A 12,123-nucleotide genomic window follows, 5' to 3' on the forward strand; every position below is an offset into this window, starting at 1 on the left:
AGTGAATTGTGTGCTTTGCCTTTTTAAGCCCCTGTAAAATCTGACTGGGGGCATTTCCCTGGGAACCTGGGCAAGGATCTGACCAAAATACACCCACTTTGGCAGTACTTAAAGTATTAAAGCTTGCTTGAAATTTGGTTTTAATTTATGGCTGTGGTCTTATTCTTGACCAGTGGGATCAACATCTTAAAGACAGGTTCTGTAGATTGACGAACTCATGAGAAGGGTTTGGGAGAGGATCCGGTGTAGTCCAGCACACAGATAGCATAAACGTTACGGGCAACCACATCGGCTCACAGGCTATGCATCCTTTCCTTCGAAGGAACAACTCTGTGCGTTACATGTCTGGTTCCACTAATGCTTACTTGTAGGCCCAAGGACCTCCATACCTCCCACAGGAGAGCAGGCCAGCACATGCCTGAGAAAGGCTGTGTCATCCTCTACAAAACCCTAAGGGCTCAGCTTCACCTCGCTAACGGTTTCAGACAGAACCGGGAGCGGAGGGAGCAACCTCAGTCTATCTACACAGCTGTCTGGGAATTGTTTTGAACCGGTTTGAATTGAGAGAGTTCAGCACACCAGAGCCGCAAGGCTTGGCGCCCCACTCACTCACCACCGGGCTCCTGCGCTCCAGCCGCAAGAGAAAACTTGACAGCGGTCCCTCTGCCTCTCAACCAATCCTAACCAGACAGGCCACGCCCTCCAAAGGTTTCCCCGCCCCTTCCTTCTTGTCACCCAATCCTGCCACTGGTCTGTGTCTGCCCCGCCCCGCCCCTGTACCCGCTTCTGCTCCAGGCCCGAATTGGGTCTGCTGAGGAGCTGCTCTCATGGAGACCCTGCTTAAGCAGGAGCTGGGCTGCAGCTCGGTCAAAGCTACGGGTCACTCGGGAGGCGGGTGCATTAGCCAGGGCCAGAGTTATGACACGGACAAAGGACGAGTGTTTGTGAAAGTGAACTCCAAGGCAGAGGTAGGGCCACCGGCGCTGGGTGAGGGTCGGGCTCGTTGGCCCGAGGCTAAAACAGGGCTCTGGTTTGGGTCCAGGGTGTGTGAGATCCTGAGCTGGCCCGGGTTGGGTAGCGCTAGAGACTTCGGCGACAGTCTCTGCCCGCCGTCCACAGCCCGGCGATTTCTCTCTGGCCTCCTGCTTCCCTGCCCTTGCCCTCTGTGCCCGCTACAGCAACAGTGGCTGTGCAGGTGCAGCGCGTTGGTGTTCAGAGATTGCGATGCCCAATTCTTTGAGAAAGCCTTCCCGTCTGGCTAGTTTTGAGAAACGCCAGAGTGCACGTGTTTATCTGCAGCTTATTTCAAAATAATGCACTCACCCCACCACGTTCTGTTTGAGAGTGAACTTTTTCTGAAGCGCCAGTGGAAGAGAGGGTGAGAGCCCCAAGGCTTCCGTTGTGTTCCTGGTTGCTGCTGTCCCTTTGTCATTTTAAGCTGTTCACTCCAGGTTTTGTTCGGAAGGGACGTGGATGGCTTCTTGTAGAACTTGGCAAATTTTTAAAGACGAAACTGAAGGTGTCTATCTTCTTGTTAAGCCCTCTTCCTCACACACCTTCCACATTAGAGTTGGTTTCTGTCACTAAGGCTGACTTCCAAACTCAACCCTTTTGTTTCTGTCTCTTGAGTGCTGGGATTGCAGGTTTTAGCCACGAGCCTAGCTTTTTGTATTTGTGGTCATTTTTCTTTCAAGAAAGGAATCTTGCCTCTGCCATGTGTGTTAACCTTTGAAATACCATTATTTTCTCAGGACTTGCCTCAACCCCTGTCTTCAGACATCAGTTGAACTCTGTCAACTGCCCTTGAAGTTACACTAAATTGCCCTCAGCCACAGTCTTCATGGTCTCCTGCATGTCCTACAGCTGGGCCTCTCTGTTCTAGTTTTGCTTGTTTTTATATTAGTACCCCCCCCTTTTTTTTTTTTTACACAGTCCTCAGTATTTCCGCCTTGATTTGTTTTTTCTTTGTGATGACAGGTTGAACCCAGAGCCATGCACATGCTAAGCAAGTACAATATCACTGAGCTGCATTCTCAAACTAGTGGTGTTTTTGTTTTGTTTTTAAAGTGTTTTCTGTTGTTTGGAGTTGAGTTCGGGCTCTTTTCTCTCTTTTTCAAATTTTGTTGTTGTTGTTATTGTTTAATTTCTTGAAACAGGATCTCACTATGTAGCCCAGAATGGCCTTGAACTAACAGAGATGTGCCTACTTCCTGTGAGTTTATATTCTCTCTCTCAGGAAGTAGGGTTTGTTTGTTTGTTTTGAGTCAGTTTCCATCTGTATGTAGCCCAGGCTAGTCTGGAACTTACTATGGAATCCTCAGCCTCTCAAGTGGTAGGATTCCACATATTAGCCAGCATGAACTGCTGAGCTCCTTTAAAAAAAGATTTATTTATTCAGTTTTAAAGACAATACTCACATGTGTATATGTGATGTAGGATGTGTGTGTATGTGTGGTGCCCATGGAGACCAGAGACATGAGAGCCTCCTGAAGTAGGAATTATAGGTGGTTATGACCTACCTGATGTGGGGGCTAGGAATTGAACTCAGAACTTCTGCAAGAGCAGTGTGCACTTTTAACCGCTAAGCATCTATCCAGCCCCACTGCTGGGTTATTTCCCATTCAAAGTCTATTTCCAATTTTTCAGTCTTCCTTTTCCATTTGGTCTTTTTCTTGCTTGCTCTGGGATATATAGCATGAATTGTGCAGGAATACTGTCCATAAGATGAACATCTGCTGATTGTAAATATAACTTTGTGTTAGAAATACAACTCTCCCTTGCTCTACTTTCTCTGAGGTAAGACTCTAAGACTACCCGACTTCTCTTTTATGTGCTTTCTTATGCCTTGATAGAATCTACCTGGTTGGTTTTTCTTATTAGACTTTTTAAACTTATGTAATTGATTTTTATCTCATTTTTAAGTTGTTTCCAGATTTTTTTCCCCCACAGTGGTCCAGCTGAAGCTTAATTTTCCCATAGGTCTATTTATGAGTAGCCACTTTCTTAGCTGGAGTCTTCAAGCCACATAACAGTAAACTACTTCTGTGAAGGACCCATGCTTCTTAATGGCTGCACAGTTCCTTTTAAAACTTTTCCTGCATTTCTGTTTTCCCATTCTGCCTTTTAATGTAGTTTCTGTCACCAGTACCTTGGCAAAAGTCTAGGTTCTCCTTCATATTCTAAAGAGATTGCTGTGAAAGTTCTGTCAGGACACAGTTCCTATCTTCCTTCTCAGAAACTTTGGTTCTCTTAGTGAGTAGTTGCAACATTTGTAGCATGTTTAGAATGGGCTGTGTGTCAGCTGCTACCTCAGAAATGTAGGTTCTCGCTTTCTATAGGTGAGCAAACTAAAGCAATGAAAGCTTAAGTAACTTGCCTGAGGTCACAGCGGTAGTAACTATGAGTGTACAGTAGAATTGCCCTGGCAGGGCTGTTCAGTAGGAAGGGTGATTACATTTTGGTATGTTCACCCTGTGAAATAGTATATATGATGAAGGTATAATAAATACACCAGACCCTAGAGCCCATGCGACTGCATGTAAAATGGTCACACAGCACTGAGAAGGCTGAGGCAGGAGGATTGTGAGTTTGAGGCCAGCATGGACTATATAGCAAAACCCTGTCACATTAAAAATAGCAATAAAACAAAACAACAAAAGCCAGGAACACAAAAAGTATGACCAAGCAGGCAGAACAGCTCTGTGATGGTGGAAGCCAGGGTAGAGACAGCTGTGTCTGGGATAAATAATGGCTGGACTCTTTTTTAGGTATGTCTCAAGGCAGGGTTTCTCTGTGTAGCCCAGGCTGGCCTAGAAATCACTCTTGTAGACCAGGCTGGCCTCAAACTCAAAAGAATTGCCTGCCTCTGCCTGCCAAGTGCTTGGGACTTGGTGTGTTACAACCACCACTCAGTGGTATCTGGACTCAGTCTCATAATGGTGATGCTTCAAGATCGATTGATTGGTGCACATGGGAGGCAGAGGCAGGCGGAACTCTATGTGTTCTAGGCCAGTCTGATCTTCATAGCAGTTTTAAGACAGCCAAAGTTACTAGAGACCCTGTCTCAAAAAAAAAACAAAAAACCAACCAACCAACCAATCAACCAACCAAACAAACAAATGCAGTCCCACACTACAAAGTACAAGCTTGCTTGTGCCCGTGTGACTTCATCACTTACAGCCTGTTCCTCGGACGAGTACCCTGAAAGACCTGTCCATTTCTGTCGAGTCCTCTGGCTAGCATAAGTGTGGTTTGAAATTGTAAGGCCAGAAGTCATCATGTCTGCATGTACCTGTCTCTGATGACCCCGGTCGCCTCCTCCATTGCTTTGTCCACAGGCTAGAAGAATGTTTGAGGGCGAGATGGCAAGCTTAACTGCCATTCTGAAGACGGGCACAGTCAAGGTACCCAAGCCCATCAAGGTTGTCGATGCCCCAGGAGGTGGGAGCATGCTAGTGATGGAGCATTTGGACATGCGGTATCTGAGCAGGTCTGTCCTGACACCATCCCTTCTGCTTGAAAGCAAAGGCTTTATTTCTTCCTCTGTCTTTTATTTTGGAATCTTGTATTGGGGTGGGGGCAAGATTTTAAGGTGTGGTGTAAAGTGTCCGTGACTGCACGTATGATGACTCTATATTATGAATGGCATGCACGCTCTGCCAGATAAAAGCCAGAGAGAGGATGCTCTCAGAGTGGGATGATCACAGAAAGACTCACACTAGGGAAGGTGGTCTGTTTCGAAAACAAACAGAATTGAATCTTCCCGCCTCCTTATCCTCCTCCCTAGGATTCCTGCTGTGTGCCACCACCCCCAGTTTCCCCTCTTATATCAGTAGAATGAACTTTATTCTCCATGTTTGACTTACGTGTCTTGAGACCTTTCAGACAGATCTGCTATCTGTGTGTCATCCGTTCAGTTCCTGTGTTTTGATTTTAGTCAGGCTGCCAAGCTTGGGACTCAGCTTGCAGATCTACACCTTGAGAACAAGAGCCTTGGAGAGAGGCTGCTGAAGGAGGCTGGCACTGTGGGTAAGGGGCCAGGGATGGGGTTATGCTGTTGCCCATGCTGATGCCAAAGCAACTGTGGTCATCCCAAGGCTGCACACTTGCAGTGCAGTGAGCACCGTGGGTATGACTGGTACAGTGTGTCCTAGACATACTGAAAAAACAGGAAATATTGATGGGCCTGAAGCCACGCGATGTGGTGGTTGTTGTACGTCTTACTCTCCAGAAGGGAGTCTAATCAGGGTTGTTTTGGCTTTCAGTACAAAGTGACTCCTTTAAACACACCGTCTCCTCTCCCATGTGCACAGCATTCTCAAGGCTCAGAATGCCAGCCATAATGCCAACCATTTAGAGCACAGTGTGTTGTTGGCAGGCTGACAGTTGATAATCCATATGAACCTCATGTGCTGACTCTGTTAGACAGAATAGCTGATAGTCAGAAAGCTGGCAACCCAGAATCTCCTGTGTATAGTTCTGTTGAAAGGTCCTGGTAGCCTGTCCAGCCTGTGATAATATGCTGGCCATACCATCAGCTTATCTTGTCTGTGAGGATTAGCGAATAGGCTCTGTGCTTTAAGCCCTATTGCTTCCAGGTTGCATGGAATTCCCGTGGTTGGGATTTTCTTAATCTGGGGGAGATACATGAAGTTGGGGCCATTTCAAAGCATAACAAACTTATTTTTGACATTGTTATGAGTCCCTCCATCCCAGTGCATCCTCTGGTACTTGGTCTTGCTTCTAGAATAGCTAGTGTCTTGGTTATTGAGTCTGTTAAAGCAGGCACTGTTCTGGGTGACCTGGGGGGGTCTTGCTTATTTATGGGTACAAGCATTAGGGGGTAAGGGCATATTGATTGCAAAACAACAACCCTGAGCTGCAAGAGCGGACCTGAGGGTCTCCTAGAACAAGGGGACAAGCTAGTCACTTTTCTTTGTTTCCTTTTTTGTGAAAGGGAAAGGAGGTGAACAGGCAGAGCGGCAGTATGTGGACCAGTTTGGATTTGATGTAGTGACATGCTGCGGATACCTCCCCCAGGTGAGTGGCACAGAGTTCACTGAATTTTTAAGAAGTTGACATGAATTAAATAATATTAGAGTAAGATGGAAAATCAGACAGAAGAAACAGCAAGTTAGGATGCTGGTCTTCAAGGAGGGGTTAAAAGCTAGAAAATTTGTAGTTTTCATTTTATTTTGCTTATTTTTATTTATTTATTTATTTATTTTATTTATGTATTTATTTTTGAAACAGGGTCTCACTTTGTAACCTTGACAGACCTGGAACTCAGTGTGTAGACCAGATGGCCTCAAACTCAGGGATGGGCCTGTTTCTGCCTCCTAATTCCTGGTATTGAAAGTGTGTGCCACCATGCCCAACTTATTTTTAAAGATTTATTTATTTATTTTTTAAATTAAGATTTATTTATTTATTATATGTAAGTACACTGTAGCTGTCTTCAGACACTCCAGAAGAGGGAGTCAGATCTTGTTACGGATGGTTGTGAGCCACCATGTGGTTGCTGGGATTCGAACTCCGGACCTTTGGAAGAGCAGTCGGGTGCTCTTACCCACTGAGCCATCTCACCAGCCCCTTAAAGATTTATTTTAATTTGTGCACACACACACACATACACACACACACACACACACACACACACACACACACACACGTATGCGTATGTGTGGGTGCCTGCTGGTGCCAGAGGAAGGAATTAGATCCTCTGGAGCTGTCATCACAGGTGGCTGTGAGCTGCCTGTCATGGGTGCCGGGTCCTCTACAAGAGCAACCCTCTTAACTGCTGTCTCATCACTTAGATATTGTAAGTAATGTGGAGATGATTTACGTATATGGCAGGAGTGTGGGGGTTCCATGTAAACTACAGTGTTTTATTTAAGAATTTGAACATCTGAGGACTTCTCTCTGAGTGGAGGTGTTGGGTCCATTCAAAGGGAGCACAGGTATTACACCTCCTTTCATGTTTATGGTTTTAGGTCTGTTCCCCTGGGAGTTTCTGTGTAGAGGGTATCGCCTGACTCCCAGCAGATATAAAGTAGATAAGGGTGACAGTTGTGATGGCTAGTTTTCATTGTCACCTCGATACAATCTAGAATCACCTGGGAAGCTGGCATGGTGGCATATGCCTTGAGTCCCAGCACTCAGGAGGCAGAGGCAGGTGCATCTCTGTGAATCTGAGGCCAACCTGGTCTACATAGTAAGTTCCAGAACAAGCAGGGCTACACAGAGAACCCCTATCTTAAAAAACAAAACAAGCAAAAATATCTGCCTAGACTCACCTGGGAAGAAAGTCATAGTGAGGAATTACCTGAATTGGGTTGTCCTCTGGGCATACCTGAGATTTCCCATGAAAGATTTCCTTACTTGGGTTAATTGGTGTGTGAAGACCCACCCAGATTTGGGCAGTTCTGTTCCTTAACTCTGGATGGGAGTAGCTGTTTTTAGTAACTGCCTACGTTGTCCTTCCTGAAATGATGAACTATAACCTGGAACTGTAAGATTAAAAAAAAACACAAAACCCTAGGTTGGTTTTTATCACAATAACAGGAAGGCTCTTTGCCAAGACTAGTGAACACAGAATCTAGAAACTTCTAGATGTTTTATGGTGGGCACAGGGGCCATAGATTTAGGAATGTGTAGGAGGTTATATGTAAACCTGCCTCGTATGGGGTTTTCAGGTCCCATGTGTGTAGCATGTGTGTCAGCTGGCATTGCCCTTCCTCTCTTGCCTGTAACTCATGCCGCATGTGTGTTCACGTGCAGATGTATGCACATGCACATGTGTGCTTATGTGCATGGTGCTTTGTCCTCCTGCTCTGAGCTGATTTACTCTCACATACCTACCTTCCCTCCTGGGTGGGAAACACCTGTGGCCTGGACGTCCTTCCTTGGGAGTTCTTTTGAAAGAGGCTCCATGTGACTTTTTTCCTCACTCCCAGGACAAGGTAAAATGAGAGAGCTGCTGGAAGATGATTGGAAACAAGCCATGAGATCCAGAGGGTCAGCCAGCTCCCGCCTTTATCCCACAGTTGTTCTAATTAAATTGCTTTGCTTGTGGTCACCTGGCACACCCTGCTTACGATTCCTCCTGGGACACAGGACCTGACCTCATGTTACCTCGTCATCCCTCATCTCTTTAACCTCCTGTGGCTGTTGCCCCTCTTCATGCTTCCTGCAGCCTATTCTACTTTGGGATTTCTGGGCACTTAAGCCTCCTTCAGTTCTGATGTTTTCTGATAAAGTCTGCTTTCTCCTTTACTGTCACTGGTGCAGGTAAATGACTGGCAGAAGGATTGGGTCGAATTCTATGCCAGGCAGCGCATTCAACCCCAGATGGACATGGTGGAGAAGAAGTCTGGGGACCGGGAAGCTCTTGAGCTGTGGTCTGCTCTGCAGGTGAGCAGGGCCCCTGCTACATGGCCAGCATTAACAGTATGCCCCTCTGAGCCCTGATAGACAGGAGGTGCCAAGGCCAGGATGGCATCTGAGCCTACTTCTGATAGGAAGCACAGTGCTTGTCAGCATCCCCATCTCTCTCCAAGTCAGGCATTCTTGAGTGCCTGCTCAGATATGTGCAGCGGCACTTAGGAAAGTGCCTACGCCTCCGTATGATTGGCCATGTTGCTTAAGGCTCCATCTTCTTCCCTGCAGTTGAAGATTCCTGACCTGTTCCATGATCTGGAAATTGTGCCCGCCTTACTTCATGGAGACCTCTGGGGAGGGAATGTAGCAGAAGATTCCTCTGGACCCATCATTTTTGATCCAGCATCCTTCTATGGCCACTCAGAATATGAGCTGGCAATAGCCGGCATGTTTGGCGGCTTCAGTAGCTCCTTTTACTCTGCATACCATAGCAAAATCCCTAAGACCCCAGGGTTTGAGAAGCGCTTGCAGTTGTATCAGCTCTTTCACTATCTGAACCACTGGAATCATTTTGGATCTGGGTACAGGGGATCCTCTCTAAACATAATGAGGAATCTTAGCAAATGAACTGGCTTCCCACCAGAGGGAAGAGTCTCCTATGGGTGTGCTGGGTCTTCTAATAAGATGACTCTACATCAAGATCAAGTCTTACCATCATAAGCATCACTGTGAACTGAGGGAAGTGCGTGGGGTCAGGTGACCTGATTCCAACAATTTGGTCAAGGAGCTCATGATTCTCCACAGTCCCCCTCCTCATGAATTCTTCCCATTTATTCCATAGCAGGACTTGCTTAAGATCCCTTGTTTCTTTCTCTTTTTTCCCTCCCCCCTTTTTAACCTATTCTCTCATATATTACATCCTAACTGCAGTTTCCCCTCCCTCTCTCCTCAGAATCTCCTCTGCCACTCCCCCCAGGGACATCAACCAAGCACAGTATAACAAACTACAATAAGACCAGGCACATAACACCACAGAATGAGGCAACCCAGTAGGAGGGAACGGGAGCGAGTCGCATAGTAGCAAAAGAGTCAGGGACACCCTTCGTTCCCATTGTTAGGATTCCCACACGAACACCAAGCTACTCAGCCATGACATATGCAGAGGACTTGGTCAGACTCCTACAGGCTCCTGATCACTGCAAGTCCCCACTCGAGTACCAGTCAGTTGATTCTGTGGACTGTAAACTCTGTGAAGTATGGGTTCTCTGAGAGGAAAGGTTATGTAATTCTGTTGTGTACATAGTAAGACTGCCTGGCTAAATTAGGCCTCACTGGTGATATGAACAGACTTACTGAAGTTTAGGTATAGTGAGCCACACTCCACTGCCAAGGTAGAGAACTGTGAGTGACTATTGGTGTGCTGAAGGGTGTTCACCATCCCATCTCTTCCTTGTGCATTATTAACATTTCTGGGCTATTCACAGTGATGCTTTATGATGGTTAGACTTCTAGCCATTGAGTCATCTTGTGAGAAGATTTAAATAATGACCAATTCTAAAATCAATGACGTTCCATTTCCTTATGTAGCATTTCTGGACCCTGCTATAAGCTGAGAAGTCTGGAGGTTGGTTTGGGGACCAACCAAGCTACCAACCTTAAGGGTAACTTGGTCTCGATTTAGGAGCCTGGAAATACTCCTGTTATACAAGTTTGTGCTCCTTCCTTCCTTCTTTTCTTCCTTCCTTTCTTCCTTCCTTCCTTCCTTCCTAATTTGTTTTTTGTTTTTGTTTTTTATAAGACAGAGTTTCTCTGTTTAGTTCTAGCTGTCTACTTGCTTTGTAGACCAGGCTGGCCTCAAACTTGGATATCCACCTGCCTCTATCTCCTGAGTGCTGGGATTAAAGGCATGCGCCACCACCTTCTGGTTTTATGCTATTTTCTTAAGTTGTCATTCCTTTGCAACATATGAACATTACATTAATATCTTTTCTCTTTCAACATTGAAGAAGTGGGAAATTTCATGAATGACATTGATGTTGATAAATCTTTTTGTCTAAAAACTAGAATAAAATTGCAGTTGTTTCAATGATGCCTAAGACTAGTATATTTCCACATTTATGTACTGAACATTTATTTTAGCTGTTTTCCAGAAAACATCGTGTCTTACTTAGTCTTTCATTGCTGTGAAGAGACATGACCACAACAACTCTTGTAGGAGAACATTTATCTGGGACTGGCTTACAGCCTCAGAGGTTTAGTCCATTGTCATCATGGCAGGAAGCATGGCAGCATGCAGGCAGACGTGGTGCTGGAGGAGCTATGAGTTCTATATCTTGGTCCAAAGGCAGCAAAAGAAGACTGTGCCACCGGATGCTGCTTAAGCGTGTATAAGACCTCAAAGTCTGCCTCCACAGTGACACACTCCTCCAACAAGGACACATAATAATTCCACTCCCTATGGGCTTATGGGGCCAATTGCATTCAAAACTTACACACATTGTAATGCTATATAGTGATAATAAATAGGTAGAAGTATTGTCTTTCTCTCTCTCTCTCTCTCTCTNCTCTCTCTCTGTGTGTGTCTGTCTCTGTCTCTCTGTTTCTCTCTCCTCCCTCTCTCTCTCTCTCTCTCTCTCTCTCTCTCTCTCTCTCTCTCTCTGAAAGGGGATTGTATTAGTTACTTTTCTTGGTGTGATAAAACATCTGATCCAAGGCAATTTACAGAAAAAAGACTTGATTTAGGCTTACGGTTACAGAAAGTCAGGGTCCATAATGGAGGGAACCACGTGGCAGCGGGTGACAGACTTGCTCCAGCTGGAAGCTGAGAGTTCACATGTCAAACTGTAAGCACAAGGCCACAAGGCACAGAGCATGAACCTGGAATGGCCTGTAGCTTTCCTACCTCAGAGCCCAGCCCAGGACTGACTTCCTCCAGCAAGGCCATAACTCCTAAACCTACCCAAAAAGCACTACCAACTGGTGACCAAATATTCAAACATCTGAACTAAGGGGGGCATTTTCATTCAAACCAGCATGGGATCTCCTGTGGCCTATGCTGGCCCTTGAATTCTTGGTCCTCCTCAGCCCTCTCTTTACCTCCTCTCCAGTTTGATTTCTGTTTTTGTTTATGATATTGTCATTCACATCCATAAAATTGACCCCAATGCTATTTTCAGAGAGTATCCCAACCATCTTGCCTCTGAATTGTCAATGCCTCTTTATAGCCCTCCCTATCCACTGGTGTCCTGTTCTCACAGGTTCTTTCTGTGAGCCTCTCTGTAATTGTAATCCGCAGTGACCTGTGCCAAGGAAAGTCCAAGGGCAGGCTTTCCTTTTGAGATGACCCAGCAGTCTGTCCAGAATCTGGTGACACATTCCCCTGAAATGCATCCCTGGGACTTTTTAGACACCAGTTACACACGGTAGGTAAGAAACCACCAGAGAGAAGGCAGAACCTGCAAAGAACCCACATGCCTCAAACATCCTAACTCTTAAGTTGGCAAGCAATGGAGCCTTCTCAGTCTGAATGAGAATGGTCTGACCAACCTGAGATTCCATCTATAGTCAGTTTGCCAGGTAATTACAGAGAAGTTTCTGAATGGACTGCTAATGCTTCATGTTAAGGTCCAGCGGTAGGAGGGGCCCCACATGGAGACGCCAGTCACATTTCCTATAGATGGCTGTTCTGCCCGTTCTTGGCAGTGACATTTCCATGCTGTCAAGTCTGTTTACTTAACATGGCCT

At 45.8% G+C, this 12,123-nt stretch overlaps 1 protein-coding gene across 1 annotated transcript; it reads left to right on the top strand.

Moving 5' to 3' along the window:
* The first annotated feature begins 781 nt into the window (after positions 1-781).
* Fn3krp (fructosamine 3 kinase related protein) lies at positions 782-10,160 on the top strand. Its single transcript, XM_021213383.2, has 6 exons — positions 782-968; positions 4,338-4,489; positions 4,937-5,028; positions 5,957-6,039; positions 8,290-8,412; positions 8,668-10,160. Exons 1-6 carry the CDS (start codon positions 828-830, stop codon positions 9,004-9,006), a joined length of 930 nt encoding a protein of 309 aa, XP_021069042.1. The 5' UTR covers positions 782-827; the 3' UTR covers positions 9,007-10,160.
* The last annotated feature ends 1,963 nt before the right edge of the window (positions 10,161-12,123 follow it).

This window comes from Mus pahari, chromosome 14, assembly GCF_900095145.1.
Source record: "Mus pahari chromosome 14, PAHARI_EIJ_v1.1, whole genome shotgun sequence".
Classification (NCBI taxonomy): Eukaryota; Metazoa; Chordata; class Mammalia; order Rodentia; family Muridae; genus Mus; species Mus pahari.